At 44.8% G+C, this 18,222-nt stretch overlaps 1 protein-coding gene across 2 annotated transcripts; it reads left to right on the plus strand.

Moving 5' to 3' along the window:
* The first annotated feature begins 1,175 nt into the window (after positions 1-1,175).
* Positions 1,176-18,031, plus strand: LOC131092577 (Golgi integral membrane protein 4-like). Of its 2 annotated transcripts, none has more exons than XM_058039351.1 (13): positions 1,176-1,739; positions 5,091-5,165; positions 6,308-6,357; positions 6,777-6,830; positions 8,606-8,756; positions 8,988-9,070; positions 9,400-9,537; positions 10,371-10,528; positions 11,399-11,571; positions 12,339-12,400; positions 12,816-12,980; positions 14,717-14,801; positions 16,626-16,745. In XM_058039351.1, the coding sequence occupies exons 1-13, from the start codon at positions 1,553-1,555 to the stop codon at positions 16,649-16,651; spliced, it is 1,407 nt and encodes a 468-aa protein (XP_057895334.1). In that variant the 5' UTR covers positions 1,176-1,552; the 3' UTR covers positions 16,652-16,745. The 2 variants fall into 2 exon arrangements, with proteins under 2 accessions (XP_057895334.1, XP_057895333.1); XM_058039350.1 differs by having other exon boundaries at positions 1,178-1,739; positions 14,717-14,788; positions 16,626-18,031.
* Positions 18,032-18,222: the final 191 nt, after the last annotated feature.

An 18,222-nucleotide genomic window follows, 5' to 3' on the forward strand; every position in this document is an offset into this window, starting at 1 on the left:
GGGGAATTGCTGTGGAGAGCTGTTGTGATCGTTGCTTGTTCCCCAGGTGCCTGAAAGAGGGAGCTTGGCAGAATTCCTGGAGAAATATCCTTGTGAGCTCAGATAGGAGATGAGCCAAGCTCACAGTCAGAGAGGATTCATTTCCAACCTGGGGCTCTCAGATCTGAGCTCAGAACCCGGGCAAGGCTCCAGGAGCTTGGTCTGTCCCATGAGGCACAAAATCATGGCATGGTTTGGGTTGGAAGGGACATTTAAAGGTCAACTTGTGCATCACACACGTGGGAAAACCATGAGCATTACACAGCTTGTAAAACCATGAGCATTACACACCTGGTGAAACCATGAGCATTACACAGCTGGTAGAACCATGAGCATCACACACCTTGTAAAACAATGAGCATCACACACCTGGGTACAACCATGGGCATCACACACCTGGGTAAAACCATGGGCATCACACACCTGGGTAAAACCATGGGCATCACACACCTGAGAAAAACCATGTGTATCACATACCTGGTAAAACAATGAGTATCACACACCTGGGTACAACCATGAGCATCACACACCTGGGTACAACACCTGAGTAAAACCTTGTGCATCACACACCTGGGTACAACCATGAGCATCACACACCTTGTAAAACCAGCTGAGCTCTTTCAAAAGAGAGGAGCCCACATGTCCAGAACACCTTGGAAGTGTCCAAAGCCGGGTTGGACGGGGCTTGGAGCACCTTGGGCCAGTGGAAGCTGTCCCTGCCCTGTCCCTGTTTTTCCCAGCCCCAAACCATTGGGGAAAAGCCAAATTCCCATCTTTCCCCTCCTCCCGCCCTCCTGCCTTCATCACCTCCTATTTTCCCGAGGACAAATCCCCATCTTTTGCCTGTGTGAGGACAAACCCCATCTTTTGCCTGTGTGAGGATGCTCCTGTGAGGATGCTCTGCTGCTCCATCCCTTCCCGCGTCCCGTTAGCAGCAGGGACGGGACACGCGGACCGGGGGCTCCGGGTGATGCCGGCTCCCGGGTCCCATCACTCTGCTGTCCCCCCCCGGTCCCCCCGTGTCCCCGCAGCCCCTCCCGCTGCCGAGGGCGGACCCCGGGCCCCGCAGCCCGGATGCCGCCGCCGCGTTCCTGCCTTCCTGGCCGCTCTCCCGGCGCCGCTTCCTGCGGGATCCGCCGCGGGGAGGGGGCCCGAGGGCTTCTCCTCCTCTCGCCGGGTTATTTTTTCCGGTGGGAAGAGCCAAAGGCGGCGGTACCCCCTTCCCGCCCCCCCCTCCTCCTCTCCTCCGCAGCAGCAGCACATGGGAAGCAAAAGTTTTCCTCCTCCTCCTCCTCTTCCTCCTCCTCCTGCTGCCGCTGCTCGCTGCCCTCGCCCCCCGAGGATGCTCGGGCTCCGCTCGGATGTCCCGGCGGACAGCGGGGAATAGAGCGCGGCTGGGAGCGGAGCCGAGCCCGCATTTTCCGCGGGGATCCGCGGGGAGAGGAGCGGCGGGGCCGGAATAAGGCGATGGTTTAACAGCGCCACGAACCGGGCTGCGCTGCCCCGCTCCGCCATGGGCACCGGGATGTGCTCCCGCCGGCACAAGGGGCTGCTGCCCTCGGCGCTGGGCCTGCTCTGCCTGGCCGGCCTGGCCTCGGCCGCGCTGCTCTACGGCCACCTCCAGAGCCAGGTGCGGGGCGCCGAGGCGCTGGCGCAGAAATACAAACTGCAGCAGGAAGCGCTGTCGGCACAGCTGCAAGGTGAGTGAGCGACCCCTCCCGAGCCACAGGTGAGTGAGTGACCCCTGGGAGTGAGTGACCCCTGTCAGTGACCCCAGGGTGAGTGACCCCTCCGGAGCCCCAAGGTGAGTGAGTGAGTGAGTGACCCCTGTGAGTGACCCCTTCAGATCCCCAGAGTGAGGGGACTTCAAGATGTGTGACCCCTCCGGAGCCCCAGGGTGAGTGAGTGACCCCTCCAGAGCTGTCCCTGAGAGTGACCCCAGGGTGAGTGACCAGCTCTGGACCCCCAAGATGAGTGACCCCTCCAGAACTGTCCCTGTGAGTGACCCCAGGGTGAGTGACCAGCTCTGGACACCCAAGATGTGTGATCCCTCCAGAACTGTCCCTGTGAGTGACCCCAGGGTGAGTGACCCCTCTGGAGCCCCAAGGTGACTGAGTGACCAGTTCTGGACCCCCAAGATGAGTGACCCCTCCCGAGCTCCAAGGTGTGACCCCTCCGGAGCCCCAGGGTGAGTGGACCCCAAGGTGAGTGAGTGACCCCTCTGGAGCTCCCAGGTGAGTGAATGACCCTGTCTGGAGCTCCAAGAGTGAGTGACCCCAAGATGAGTGACCCCTCCAGGGCCCCAAGATGAGTGACCCCTCCGGATCTGTCCCTGTGTGCTCACTCTGCCCCAATTCTCTCCCTCCCATCCACAATCAGGGTCCCCCGTTCATCCCTTGCCTCTGAGGATGCTGAGCTCTTTCCTTCCCCCATTTGGGTGTCAGGAATTGGGGCTCACATTTGAGTGGGAATTGGCAAAGAGAGGTCAGAGCTGGGTGGGTGAGCTCGGCTGTGTCGCCTCTATTCCATTTATTCTCCCTTTGGCTGCAGTTCCCAGCCCCTGTCAGGCCAAATGCGGGGCAGTGAAATCGCGGGGCGGGCTCGGGGAGGCGGCTCCGCTCCCTCTGCCCCGAGTGGGAGCCAGCAGGGAGGGAAGGGAGCTGATCTTCCCTCGAGTTTTGTCCCGGCTGCTGCAAGGGACAAACCCACCTCGATCTAGAGAGGTTGGTGTGGACTAAAAAAGTCTGGACTAAAAAAGTCCAGAACTAAAAAAGTCGTGGCAGCATTTAGGGGCTGATGGATGCTGCTGATTTTTAACTCCCTAAAAAGAGGGGGAAGAAGAGGAAGGGGAAGAAGAATTGGCTTCTCTGATCCTGCTTGTTCTCGAAACGTTGATCTGGGATTTAAAAAGTCGTGGCAGCATTTAGGGGCTGATGGATGCTGCTGATTTTTAACTCCCTAAAAAGAGGGGGAAGAAGAGGAAGAGGAAAAGGAAGAAGAATTCTTCTCTGGCTTCTCTGATCCTGCTTGTTCTCGAAACGTTGATCTGGGATTTAAAAAGTCGTGGCAGCATTTTGGGGCTGGTGGATGCTGTAGAGTTTTAGCTCCCTAAAAAGAGTGGGGAGAGGATGAAGAGGAGGAAGAAGAACTGGCTTCTCTGATCCCTCTGACAAACCCACCTCGTTCTTGAGACTTTGGGTTGGACTAAAAAAGTCTGGGAATAAAAAAGTGGTGGCAGCGTTTTGGGGCTGATGGAGCTGCAGATTTTTTGCTCCCTAAAAAGAGTGGGGAGAGAAGAAGCAAGAGGAAGAATTGGATTTTCTGATTCTGCTGACAAACCCACCTTGTTCTCGAGACATTGGGTCTGGGACTAAAAAAGTCTGGGAATAAAAAAGGATGGGGCTGATGGATCCTGCAGATTTTTAGCTCCCTCAAAAGCAGGGAAGAAGAGGAGGAGGAAGAATTGAATTTTCTGATCCCACTGACAAACCCACCTCCTTCTCGAGAGGTTGTTTCAGGATTTAAAAAGTCGTGGCAGCATTTTGGGGCTGATGGATGCTGCATGCTGGGATTTGGGGTCTGGAGGGATTTCCCAACATGGGAAGAGATGAGAATCTTGACTCCATGAGAATCTTGACTTCAGAAGGCTGATTTATGGTTTTATGATATGTATTATATTAAAAGAAAATGATGGATTAGAACTGTACTAAAATAATGGAAGAAAGGAAAAGGAAAAGGATGATAACAAATTGTTGTGACTCTCAGAGTCTGATACAGCCAGACTGATTGGCCATTAATTAGAAACAACCCCACGAGACCAATCCCAGATGCACCTGTTGCATCCCACAGCAGCAGATAACCATTGTTTTTCTTTTCCTCTGAGGCTTCTCAGCTTCTCAGGAGAAAAATAAAAATCCTAAGGAAAGGATTTTTCATCAAATCTGCGACGGAATTTTTCATAAATTTTTTCATGCCTGTGCCAGGTTCCCACCTGCAGCCCCAGTTTGGGGTGTGCAGAGCTCAGCAGGGCAGGAATTAACCCAAATTATGCAGGAATTAACCCAAATTATGCAGGAATTAACCCAAATTATTCCTCCCTGCTGTGCCAGCACCTCCTGCATCCCCAGGGTGGGACAGTGGCACCTCAGTTTTGGGAACAGCAGCCCAACAACTGAGCCAAACTCATAATTTTTCCCCCCAAAGTGAGAGCTCAGCCCGGTGCTGGGATCCCAAGCCTGGCAGAGTCAGAGCTGCCATTCCCAAACGCAGCTGTTGCCATGGCTCCCCTGCTTTATTTTTATTTTGAGCAGACATTCCAATGAAATCCAATGATTTTAGCAAAGGCAAATCTGCATTTTTGGGGTTTGGCTGCTGGGGGAGCCTGGCAAGGGGCAGAGGGGAGAGATGCTCTGGGGAATGATGCTGGCACTGCCATGGTGCCTGATTTTTTATTTTATGGTAGGAAAAATCAGATTTTTTTCTTTAATGGTGGGAAAAAATCTGATTTTTTAAATGGTGGAAAAATATCTGAATTTTTTTTAATGGTGGAAACATATCTGATTGTTTTTAATGGTGGGGAAAATATCTGTTTTTTTTTTTAATTGTGGGGAAAATATCTGTTTGGGGTTCTTTTAATAGTGGAAAAAATATCTGATTTTTTTTTTTAATGGTGGAAAAAGTATCAGAATTTTTTTAACGGTGAGGAAAATATCTCATTTTTTAATGGTGGGGAAGATATCTATTTTTTAAATGGTGGGGGAAAAAAAAATATATATATATTTTAATGGTGGGAAAAAATCCTTTTTTTTTTAATGGCGGGGAAAATATCTGAATTTAAATGGTGCGGAAAATATCTAATTTTTGTTTTTAATGGTGGGAAAAATATCTGATTTTTTTTTTTTTTTTTAATGGTGGGAAAAATCTGATTTTTTTTTTTTTTTTTAACGGTGGGAAAAATATCTGTATTTTTTTTTTTAAATGGTGGGGAAATACCTGTGGGGAAAGCTGTGTGTCAATAAATGGAGTTTGTCCTGCTGTGCCTCTGTCCCCAGTGGTGTACGAGCACCGGTCCCGCCTGGAGCGCTCCCTGCAGAAGGAGAGAGGGGAGCACAAGAAGACCAAGGAAGGTGAGACCCAGCTGTCCCCAAAGGCCACAAAGGCCCCGGTGCCCCAAGGTGGCTGAAGAAATATATAGAAATATAGAAATGCTGAACAGTGCTTTATACAGACATCACAACGAAATGGAAATGGAAATGGAAATAGAAATGGAAATAGAAATAGAAATAGAAATAGAAACTGAACAATGCTTTACTCAAACATCACACCTCTAATATAAACATATAAATATAAATATAAATATATATAAATATAAATATAAATATAAAATATACCCGTAAATGTAAATATGAACGTGCCTATAAATGCAAATATAAACAGAACAATGCTTTGTTCAAACATTACAACTTTATTATAACTGTAACTGTAACTATAACTATAACTAACTATAACTATAACTATAACTATAACTATAACTATAACTATAACTATAGCTATAACTATAACTATAACTAACTATAACTATAACTATAACTGTAACTATGACTATAACTATGACTATAACTATAACTAACTATAACTGTAACTATAACTATAGTTGTAAGCATAAATATAACCATAAACATATAAATATATATTTAAATAAATATAGATATAAATATAGATATGAATTCAAATATAAGTGTAAACTGCACAGTGCTCTATTCAAACATTACAACTTTATTATAACTATAGCTATAACTATAACTATACATATTAATATAGATATTAATATAAATTTAGATATAAGTGCAAACCGCACAATGCTCTATTCCAACATTACAACTTTATTATAAACTATAACTATAAACATATAAATGTAAATATAAATATACATATTAATATAGATATTAATATAAATTTAGATATAAGTGCAAACTGCACAATGCTCTATTCAAACATTACAACTTTATTATAAACTATAACTATAAGTATAAATGTAACTATAAACATATAAATATAAATAAAAGTGTAAACTGAAGAATGCTTTATTTAAACATTACAACTTTACTCTAAATATAAATATTTTTATGTATGCTGACCAATACTTTATTTAACCATTAAACCTTTATTATAAATATAAATATTTATATATATGCTGAACAATGCTTTATTCAAACACTACAACCCTTTGACCCATTAAAGTGCCTCCTTTTTTTTCTCCCCTTTGCAGATTTTTTAGTGTACAAGCTGGAAGCTCAGGAAGCTCTCAACAAGGAGAAGGTGGGTGTGCTTTGTGCCAGGCTTTGTGCCACAATGGGAAATATTTGCCCCACAATGAGAAATATTTGCCCCACAATGAGAAATATTTGTCTGACAATGAGAAATATTTGCCCCACAATGGGAAATATTTGCCCCACAATGGGAAATATTTGCCCCACAATGAGAAATATTTGCCCCACAATGAGAAATATTTGCCCCACAATGGGAAATATTTTTTTTTTCTGGTGCCATCTGAGTCCAGACAAGAAATTCCATCTCACACATTTCATCCCAACCCTGGCAAAAAACAAGATAAAAACTCAACGTTTTCCTGCCTTGCATGTTCTGCTGGTTTGGGCAGGTGTTTCTGTGGGTTTTTCTCCCTTTCCTGGATTTTTCTGGGTTCTAATGGCACTGTTGGATCTTTTTTCTCTCCCCAGCAAGACTCCATGAACAGATACGGGGCCCTCAGCTCCCAGCACAAGATCCTGAAGGTAAGGGAGCTTTGGCTGCTGAGTTTTAGGGATTTTCTCCGTAATTTTTCTATTTTTCTTTATAATTTTTCTTGCTGCAACGTCAGCACTTTTATCACCCAGGGTTTGGCTGCTTTTTCTGTCTCTCAGTGTGAAAATGGGATTTATCCATTGGAGCTCACCTTTGGGCTCCCACCAAATATTCCAGTCCGTGGAAGAGGCTCAGCTTAAAGCATTTTATAGCATTTTACAGTATTTTATGGCATTTTATACAATTTTATACCATTTTGTACCATTTTTTAGCTCATCACCTGCCCTACCTGAAGCACACCTGGGTGTTCAATTTTTATATTGTTGGAGCAATGCAACTGGGGGCTGCCGGGGTGGTTTTTAAGAAACATTTTTGGTCTGAACTTGGCAGAGAAATGCTGATTTTAGTCTGGCCTGGAGAAGCAGGGCTGGGTTCCAGCAGCCCCCAGCACCCCTGGGCTGCATTTCCTGAGCTGAGCTGGGCCGGCTCTGGGTTCCAGCTGGGAAAAAGGAAGTACAGTTCTGTCTCTTGGGCATTTTCCAGCTCTGTGGGTTCTGGGAATGCTCTGCAGCAGCAGAATTCCTCCTCATAGCAACTGCACCATGAGCAGAATGCTCTGCTGCTCTCAGGGGACACTCAGAGCTTTTTTGTATTCCTGGCTCCCTTTCTCCTGCTTCCTTTTATTGGAGGAGTGGGAAAAAAATGTACAAAACAACCCCAACCATCTCCTTTTTTTTCTAAACTGCATTTACAGCTGGTGAAGGACAAAACCAGCCCTTGGGACTGTGGGAGATTTCCAAAAAAATGGGATTTTTTTTTTTTTTTTGTCTCAGAAAATGCAGTTTTTTAGCCCATTGTGAGGCTGTGGGTAACACTTCTGTCACTGGAGCCCAGGCAGGAATGTTCCCAGTGGAACTGGCTGGATCAGGAGAGGATTGCTGCCAGGAATGGCATTGTCACACCTGGGAAATGGGATCTTCATCCCGGGGTCGTTTTGGGACCATTTTGGTTCGTTTTGGGGCCATTTTGGTTTATCCTGGGTTCATTATGATTGGGTCCCCCAAATAAACTCAATCTTGAGTTTATTTAGGGACCATTTTGGGAACCATCTTGGGTTCATTTTGGGACCGTTTTAGTTCATCCTGGGTTCATTTTGGGGGCATTTTGGGACCATTTTGGTTCATCTTGGGACCATTTTGGTTCATCTTGGGACCATTTTGGAGCCATTTTGGACCATTTTTGTTCATCTTGGGGCCATTTTGGTTCATTTTGGGACCATTTTGGTTCATCCTGTTTGGGACCACTTTGGTTCGTTTTGGGACCATTTTGGGTTCATTTTGGGACCATTTTGGTTCATTTTGGGACCATTTTTTGGGACCATTTTGGTTCATCTTGGTCTCATTTTGGGACCATTTTCGTTCATCTTGGGTTCATTTTGGGACCATTTTGGTTCATCCTGTTTGGGACCATTTTGGGTTCATTTTGGGACCATTTTGGTTCATTTTGGGACCATTTTTTGGGACCATTTTGGTTCATCTTGGGTTCATTTTGGGACCATTTTGGCAGATCCTGCATTCATTTTGGGGCCATTTGGTTTCATCTGGGGTTCATTTTGGCATCATTTTGGTTCATTTTGGGACCGTTTTGGTTCATGTTGGGTGCAGCCCAGGCTGGGCTCTTGTGCTGCCCAAGGTGTCTCCACTGAGGAGATCCTTTCCATAAATCCCTGCTTTATTCTGTGACTCTGACCCTTCTTTCTCCCCAGAACCAGCACGACGATGTCAAGAAGCAGCTGCTGGAGCTGCAGCTGCAGCACAACAGCCTCAGGCTGGAGCACAGGAAGAGCCTGGAGAGCCACAGCCAAAAACTGGCCCAGCTGCAGCAGGAGAGGGACAGCGAGGTCACCAACCTGCAGGGTGAGGGGGAAACACAAAAAAATCAAATTATTGTTCCGAGTCCTGTGGCGAGAAATGAGAGCAGGAGCTGGGGAAGAGCCTGGAGAGAAGGAATTGCTGGAGCAGGTTTGTGGTTCCTGGGCTTGGAGAGGTCTGTGAGGTCAGGAGGGATTTGTGGTGAGAAAGGGAGATGCCACACTTGGAAAAAAATGAAAAAAAATCTCTTTAAACAAAGTTCTCCTCCTCCTGCAGACACAGTGCAGAAACTCAGAGAAGAGAGCAAACTCCTCAGGAAAGCTCACCTGGAGGTTCACTCCCAGCTCCTCAGTGCCCAGGTAACCACCTGGGCAAGCATTCTCTAAAGAATAAATATTGTATAAATAATGAACATTCTCCAAATAATAAATATTCTCTAAGTGATACATATCCTTTAAATATTAGAGAATATTTAGAGTTCCCTGTTCCCAGCAGGGAGATGTTTGACCCCTTGTGAGGTTTCTCTGCGTCCTTCTACCCTCAATGCCCAGGTAACCGCCTGGGCAAACATTCTCCAAATGATAAATATTCTCTAAATGATAAATATTCTACAAATAATGAATCCAGGTCCCAGAGTGGAGATGTTTGACCCTTTGTGAGGTTTCTCTGTGTCCTTCTCTCCCCTCAGGCGCAGATGGAGGAGTTCAGGCAGCTCAAGGAAGCTCTGCAGAAGATGCCAGGCCTGAGAGGAGGAGGAGGAGGAGGAAGGAAGGGGCAGCAGCCCCTGGTGCCAGCCAGCAGCCAGCTGCAGCCAGGGAGGCACAAGGTGTGGAATTCCCTGGAATTTCCCTGGAAAAGACCAGGATAAACATTCTGCAAGGCTGCTGGAGCTTTAAAACAAGAAAGCTCAGAGTTTGCTCTTGTCCTTCCTTCCTTCCTTCCTTTTTGGGATTATTCCTTTTTTAAACTATTGAATTATTCCCAGACAAAGCTGGATCTGAATTTTTCCTTTTTGGAATTATTGAATTATTCCCAGACAAAGCTGGATCTGAATTATTCCTTTTTTGTAATTACTCATTTTCTGGAACTGTTGAATTATTCCCACCCAAACCTGGATCTGAATTATTCCTTTTTTGGAATTATTCCTTTTGGGAATTATCGAATTATTCCCAGCCAAACCTGGATCTGAGTTATTCCTTTTCTGGAATTATTGAATTATTTCCAGATAAAGCTGGACCTGAATTATTCCTTTTTGAATTTATTCCTTTTCTGGAATTACTGAATTATTCCCAGCCAAAGCTGGATCTGAAGTATTCCTTTTTAGAATTATTGAATTATTCCCAGTCAAAGCTGGATCTGAAGTATTCCTTTTTGGAATTATTCCTTTTTGGAATTATTCCTTTTTTTGGGATTATTGAATTATTCCCAGCCAAAGCTGGATCTGAATTTTTCCTTTTTGGCTGCGTGAGAGGAGGGGCCTTCTACTGCAGGGTGGGCAGGGCTGCTGATTTCTTCTGGAGCACTTGAGGATGTTTTTTCTTTAAAAAAGGAATTTCTGGCCCAGATTTGGGGCTGTTATTTTATATATATATATAAAATAGATTTATATTTCTATTTATTTGTATATATTTATATAAATCCAGGAGTGTCTCCTTGCAGGATGTGGAGATGGAGATGCACATCCAGGTGAGGAGCCACGAGCAGAGCCCGGCCCCTGGGCTGGCCCTGCCTGAGCCAGGACCAAAATCTGCAGCAGAAAATGCGCCAGGGCCAGGCAGGCAGCGCCCAGCAGGGAGCAGAGAGCTGCCCCCGCACAGGTTGGTGACACAAAATTCTTCAAAATGGGCATTTTCACTGGGTTTGGGGACACAGAATTCTACTCTCAGCTTTTGGGATGAAGGTGCCCAAAAGGAGCATCGCTCCACTTGTCTTTATTGTGGGTTTGCTTGAAAAATGCGATTTTTTTTACTGGTTTTTCTGGAATTCCTGGGATTTTGGGCATCCAGTGGACGCTGTACAGATGTGGGGAATAGGTTTGTAGAGAATTTTTAAATTTTTATAGTAGGTTTATGTAGTATGTATTTACAAGTAAATTCTGAGGTAAGAAATGCTGATTTCAAAATGTTATGGTATATTATATTGTATTATGTTATGTTATATTATAATATATACATTATATTATAGTATATTATTATATATACTATATATAGTATATTTATATAGTATATACTATATATAGTGTATATATATAAAATATATTATTATTATTATATATACTATATATAGTATATATATAGTATATATAGTATATATACATACTATATATAAACGATATATAGTATATATAGTATATATACTATATTATAGTATAGTATATACCATTATATATCATTATATGATATATCATTATTGTATTATATAATCATTATTATATTATATTATATTATATTATATTATATTATATTATATTATATTATATTATATTATATCATAGTATATTATATTACAGTGTATTGTAGTGTATCATAGTATATTATAGTATATATCATTATATTATATATCATTATTTTATGATACTACATGAATATAATATAGTATAATAAAATAATAAATGAGCCTTTGGAGCACATGGGGTCGATGGTGATCATTCCTCCCTGCCAATCCCACCCAATCCTGTCTGTTTGCAGCTGGCAGGTCCCTGTGAGCCCAGGGAATGCCCAGAGGGACCCAGGGCCAGGGCAGGGCCAGCCCAGGAGTGCCCAGGACAGCCCCAGGGATGGGCACAGGGGCAGCACCCGGACCCCCGGGACAGGGACAGCGGCACACGGGGACGGGGCCGACCAGGAGGAGCTGCAAATGGGTATGGAAATTATCCATTTCATTTCATTTCATTTCATTTCATTTCATTTCATTTTATTTCATTTCATTTTATTTATATTGGAAACACCAAGTGTTATCTTGAATTGAAGGGATGGGACTACTGCCAGGCTAAAACCAAAATGTTACATAGAAACATAAGCCTAAAAGGCTGTGAGATTGAAATTTTTTTTAAATTAGATTTAAAATTAAAAATTTAAAATGAGATTTGGAAGTTTTAAAAGCAGTCAGACGTAGGTCAAAAGTAGTCAAAAGTCTCTTTGTTACAATATATAACATTGTAATCCAATGGAAAGTTGCCACAAAGTTAATTTTGTTTTTTCTAACCTATCACCTTTGCTTAATTCTACTGCCCCGGGTATAGTTTATCCAATGGGTTACTGTTACATGTACACACATATACTTCTATTATAAGATATATTATAATTATATATTATATATAATAATTATATCTATTATATATATAATTATAATTATAAAAATTTATATACTAAATTATATATTATATATAATATTATATTATATATTGTATATTGTATATTACATGTATATTATATATATTGTATATAATATTATATATATCATGTTATATATTGTATATTATATGTTATATGTTATATGTTATACATTACATATTATATAATATATATTCTCTATATTACCTATATCTTAATATATTAGTCATTATATATTTATATATCTGTATTTATATATTTTTATACTGTATATTCTTGTCCCTGTCCCTGGCAGATGCAGGAGTCATTGACAGGGAGCTGCACTCCCAGAAAGAGCCCGTGGTCCAGGAGCCCATGGTGAGTGACCAGAGCATCACAAACCCTTCCAAAGCTTGGCAGGGACCTTAAATCTCATCTGACCCCATCTCCTACTGTCCCAGGGTGCTCCAAGCCCTGCCCAGCCTGGCTTTGAGAAGTTTTCACGTTCTCATCCTGCCCTGTTTCACCTGGATGCAACTCTGGCTATAAGAGTCCATCCAATAATAAGAGCTCAATCAGTCAATAATTACCCAGAAGTTTCTGTGAACTCCAAACTCCCTGGGTGCAGAGGGATAACAAAGATGGTTTGGGGTTTTTTTAACAAACCCTAACAGGCTTGGAGAGGTGCAAGTGCTCCTGGCTTGCTGGGGAAGGCAGGTTGCTGCCTCCTGAGGGAATAAATAAATAAATAAAAATAAATAACTAAAAGCCACAAGAGGCTTTTCCTGTCCAGGTGCCAGATGATGCTGCAGATCCTGCCCAGGACCCCAACAACCAGGGGGAGGACGAGTTTGAGGAGGCTGAGCTGGAGAGGCCTGACTTTGAGGAGAAGGTGGGAGCCTCGGAGAAGTTCAAGGAGCCCAGAGTTAAAGAAGAGTGGAAGGAGAAGCCACCAAAGGTGACAACCAGCAGGGCCAGGGAGGGATCCCAGCTGGGGATGGATGGGTGGGCAAGAGAAGTGAAGGGCTGGAAGGGAAACATCAAATCCCTGGTGGATCCATAATCCAAATTCCTGGCTGGATCCATAATCCAGATTCCTGGGTGGATCCATAATCCAAATTCCTGATGGATCCATAATCCAAATTCCTGGGTAGATCCATAATGCAAATTCGTGGTGGATCCATAATCCAGATTCCTGGTGGATCTATAATCAAATTCCTGGCTGGATCCATAATCCAAATTTCTGGTGGATCCATAATCCAAATTCCTGGTGGATCCATAACCCCACTGTGAGATGTGGCAGACAGCAGAAAGCTCTTTGGCAGGTTGCTCAAACCCAACCTATTTTTTCTTCCACTGCCTGTAGTGGAGCTTGAAATTTACATTTCGTGGGACTTTCTGGTCTTTTGTTTTCATTCTGCTTGTGGTTTTTATCAGCACAAGCAGCATTTCAGAGCTCTGCCTCCTTGTTTGCTTCCCTGCAGATGGAATCCATTTGTTTCACCAAGTGTTTCTTGCTGCCTGAAGCCAGACTCTGCATCAGGGAAATGTTCATTTGTTTTGACAAGCAGCTGAACGTTGCTTGTTTTAAAAAAAGAAAAGGAGTGTTTTATCTGTCAGGCTCTAAAATCATGATTAATGGTGGGATTAAGAAAGGAAAAAAAAAGAAATCCAGGCCAACAAAATCAAATAAGAGAGAGGTGCTGGCACGTCCTTGAGATTAGTGAAAATGTGGAAAGAATTAGTGATGTAAATACCTGGCTCTCAGATCTGCCTGTGCTGTTCTCCCTAAAGCTCTACCCTAAAAAAACCCAAAATTTTCCAGATGCAGCAGCCCTGGGGCCCTCCTGCTGCAGGAGAGAGAACTGCCAGCTGCTGGGAAAAGAGACTGGGTGGCAAAAAAATAAATGGAGTTTGTGCTGCCTGATTGTGCCTCTGCTCCCCCTGATCTGCCCTGGGGCGTGGGGCAGGAGCTGGGTCCTGGCAGGGCTGGCAGCAGGCTTTGGCTGCTCACAGTGACCCCAAAATGTGTCAGAAAATCTCTTTTACCAGCCCCAAAATGTGTCAGAAAATCTCTTTTACCAGCCCCAAAATGTGTCACAAAGTCTCTTTTCCCAGCCTGGCACTTGAAGAAGGAGTCAGAACTCTTCAGTTCTCATTCTCAAGGTTGTTTATTGTTTCTTATCTATAAAATTCTCTCTCCTGATCTGCTGAGGTCCTCTCAGCAGGACAGACAGAGGCACACTGGTTTTATCTTTTTATACTAAAATCTATGTGTACAATATTTACAATTCCTTTCCAATACCCATCACCTGTGTTAGACAGTGAGCTTCTACTCTAAACCAACCCAAAAGTGCCAACATCACCCAGAAGATGGAGACCAAGAAGAAGAAGGAGGAGAAAGGCTGGACATGCCCAGATTCCTCCATCTTGCCTCCTGAACCCCCATTCTAAAAACCCCAAAAAATCCATTTTTCACCCCATGATAAGTTCACTATCATTCTACTTAAACTTCTGTGCCTTGTAGATCTTCATGTAAGGTTGGTAATTTTTTCCATGGGTCACAATCAAAGTCACCGAGTCCTGGGCTCTGTGCCAGGGTCTCTGAGCCCCCTGGCAGGGACAGACAGACAGAGGGATGTCCTGAATCCCGACATCTGGGCACTCCCAACCCTGCCTGCCTGTGTTTTTCAGGATGCTGGCAGAGCTGCCAAGCCCAGGGAAGAGCCACTGGAGGATTACCAAGAAGATCAGGAGCAAGAAATTGTACGACACCAAGGTTCTTCCTCTTTCCTCTCTGCTGTGGGGTCACCTGGGGTGGGGGTGGCAGCCAGGAATTTGGGGGGATTCAGATTTTGGGGGGCCAGGGGTGAGCAGGGACTCCAGGTCTGCCTCTGCCTGCTCTGTGAGGTGTCCACAACAAAGCTGGAGCCCACTGCTGCCTTTGCAGGTGTCCAGAACAAACCTGGAGCTCATTGCTGCCTTTTCCAGGTGTCCAGAACAAACCTGGAGCCCACTGCTGCCTTTTCCAGGTGTCCAGAACAAACCTGGAGCTCATTGCTGCCCTTTCCAGGTGTTCAGAACAAACCTGGAGCCCACTGCTGTCTTTTCCAGGTGTTCAGAGCACCCTTTGTGCTCTTTGTGCCCTCCTCCTTTCTATCTGCACTCACCTGCAGCAGCTGAGCTGTGGGGTGCTCCCAAACAGCAACTGGGGGGAATTATAGCAGGAATCACAGGAGGAATTATAGGGGGAATCACAGGAGGAATTATAGCAGAAACTATAGGAAGAATCACAGGGAGAATCACAGGAGGAGTCACAGGAGGAATTATAGGAGGAATTTTAGGAGGAATCACAGGAGGAATTAATCATAGGGGAAATTACAGGAGGAATTATAGCAGGAACTATAGGGGGAATCACAGGAGGAATTATAGGAGGAATTATAGGGAGAATCACAGGAGGAATCACAGCAGGAATCAGTCACAGGAGGAATTATAGGAGAAATTACAGGAGAAATTATAGCAGGAATCACAGGAGGAATTACAGGAGAAATTATAGGAGGAATTTTAGGGAGACTCACAGGAGGAATTATAGGAGGGATTTTAGGAGAAATTAACCACAGGAGGAATCATAAGGGAAATTACAGGAGGAATCACAGGAGGAATCAATCACAGGGGAAACAGGAGAAATTATAGGAGGAGTTTTAGGGAGAATCACAGGAGGAAACACAGCAGGAATCAGTCACAGGAGGAATTATAGGAGGAATCACAGGAAGAATTATAGGAGGAAATATAGGATGAATCACAGGAAGATTTATACAAGGAATCACCACAGGAATCACAGCAGGAATTAATCACAGTAGGAATTACAGGAGGAATTATAGGAGGAATCACAGGAGGAGTTATAGAAGGAATCACAGCAGGAATCAGTCACAGGGGGAATCACAGGAGGAATTAGAGGAGGAATTTTAGGGGAATCACAACAGGAATTAATCCCAGCAGGAACCAAGGCTGTGCTGGTGCAGCAATGCCAGATCAATATTTTTCAAGCATGAGCTGGACAGGGTCACCTTGGTACCTTCAGACATAGAAATGAATCCTCTCCCAGTCTCATTCATTCTCTCCCTGCCCTTTGTGAGTGGCTCCTGAGGATTTTTCCTGCAGTTTCCCAGGATTGCTGAGGGTTTGGGAATGAAGGGAAATACAGGGTGGGCAGAGCAGGGTTGGTGTCAGGTCTCCTCTCCCTGAGTGATTCCAGGCCTCTTGTAGGTGTCTCCAATGGATGCTTGGAGCTAAAATCCTCCCTGGAGGCTCTGCACGGCCTGGCTGGGGTGGGTGACACAGTTTGAAATGTGGAGGATGTAAAATATCAGCTCCTGCTCTTTCCATCTGCATTGCACTGCCAGGATGTTAAAATGTGCCTAAACCACCTCTGAAGGTGCCACCAGAGGTGGGTTCTGCCCTGTTCTCCCAGGTTTCCAAGCTGGGCTGGTTTGGTGGAACAGTTCTGCTCAGGGATAGCGTGGTGTGCTTTAGGATCTCCTTCTCCAGGATTTCCTTTTTGCTGATTTTTTTTTCCCTTCCTGGCTGTTCCCTGTGCCCCCAGGAGGATCATGGAGGGGAGGTGGATGACAACGACGACCTGGAGCTTGTCCAAGAGCAGAAGGAGCCTGTGGGAAGGCAGGGAGGTGCTGGCAAGAAGGATGATTACTTCTGAGAGCCGCTGCAAATCCAGGATGCTGCAGGAATGAGGGGATGGGAGCTCCTCCTGAAGGAAACACTGCCCAGAGCAGAGGCAGGAGGAGAGAACTCCCCCAAACAAAGAGGGGGTTTGCAGATGAAAATATGAAAATCCCATCTCAGTGTGGGGCCACTGCTGCCTCTGAGATCTCTCAGACTGGGGATGGTCTTACCCTGCTGCTTTTCTTAGGAGCACTTTTTGATTTACTGTGTTCTTCGCCCTCTCGTTCTTCACATCCCCTTTCTGAGCTGGAGAGGGTTTTTGGGGCTGGTTTTGGGGGTGTTTTTTACCCCCTCTGGGCAGCAGAGGGGTCCCTGGACTCACTCAAATACAAAGGAATCTGTCTTCATAAATGATTTTGTGTTTCTTTAACACATCCTCCGAGCAGGGTGGGGAGGGATCCAGAGGAAATTTCCTGTTCTTTGCCCTGGAGATGTGCAGGAGCACCAACCACAGCCAGAAAAATGTGTGTGTGTGTGGATGTGGACACTTTCCTGCTGCAGAGACCCTCCAGAAACTGGCAGCAGATCCCTGCAGAGCTCTCCCTGCCCTGCCCTTGAGCTGTGTGACATTCCTGCTGGCCTCAAAGTGTCCCCTGGAGACCTCCCCCCTGCTGGAGGTGAGGGCTGCCCTGAGATCTTCCCCGTGGGGACAGTGACAGCCACGCCAAGAAACAGGGAAAAAAAAGGAATATTTGCAGCCCAATTCATGCAGTTCCAGCCTGGTTGGATTATTGCCAGCCTCCCAGCAGGAGCCAAGGTAAATTTTGTGTCTTCTAGAGAGGTTTTGATCAGCAAGATGGGAGTTGTTGGTGGAGTGGATTGAATCCTGTGGGACTTTACTCAGCCTCCAAAAGACTTAACCTGACCTCAGGGACAAAGAAGGAACAGTCAGCTGGAATTGAAAATGAAAGGAGAATGGGTTTAATCACGATATCTCAAAGCCCAGAGCCTTCTTTAAGTGATAAGAGCAGGGCAGAGCTGTCCCACTCCTGCCCTGAGCTGTGTCCTCCTTCCTCATCACCAGACTCTGGCACTCAATCACCAAACACAGGGAATTGTGCCTGAATCTCATCACCTGCTAAAAAATCAGAGCATCTTTGTTCTCTATTTGAATTAGTTGAGCTCTTTCTAATCCCTTGTTTGTGGCATATTTTGCAAGCACTTTTAGGCACTGGGGAAAACAATATTTATTTTCCAACAAGCTCAGCCTTTTTCATTCTGACAGCATTGATTTTTTTTTTCTTCCACTGGTTGTAATAGAGCTTGAAATTTACATTTCATAGGAGTATTTGGTTCTTTGTTTTCATTCTGCTTGTGTTTCTTACCAGCACAATCAGCTGTGCAAGTCCAGCTCTGGCATGGAGCAGAAAAAGGAAAGGGACAATTTCAGGAAATTATCTTTTAGCCAAGAGCCAGAGCTGCTCATGGAGCCCAGTAAGGAGCTCACTACCAAACCCTGG

This window comes from Melospiza georgiana, chromosome 22 (genome assembly GCF_028018845.1).
Source record: "Melospiza georgiana isolate bMelGeo1 chromosome 22, bMelGeo1.pri, whole genome shotgun sequence".
NCBI lineage: Eukaryota > Metazoa > Chordata > Aves > Passeriformes > Passerellidae > Melospiza > Melospiza georgiana.

Coding starts and splice junctions, on each gene's coding strand:
- LOC131092577 (XM_058039350.1), top strand. CDS start 1,553: ATGGGCACCGGGATGTGCTCCCGCCGGCACAAGGGGCTGCTGCCCTCG. Junction 8,757..8,987: donor CGAGGTCACCAACCTGCAGG/GTGAGGGGGAAA, acceptor CTCCTCCTGCAG/ACACAGTGCAGAAACTCAGA. Junction 9,538..10,370: donor TGCAGCCAGGGAGGCACAAG/GTGTGGAATTCC, acceptor GTCTCCTTGCAG/GATGTGGAGATGGAGATGCA.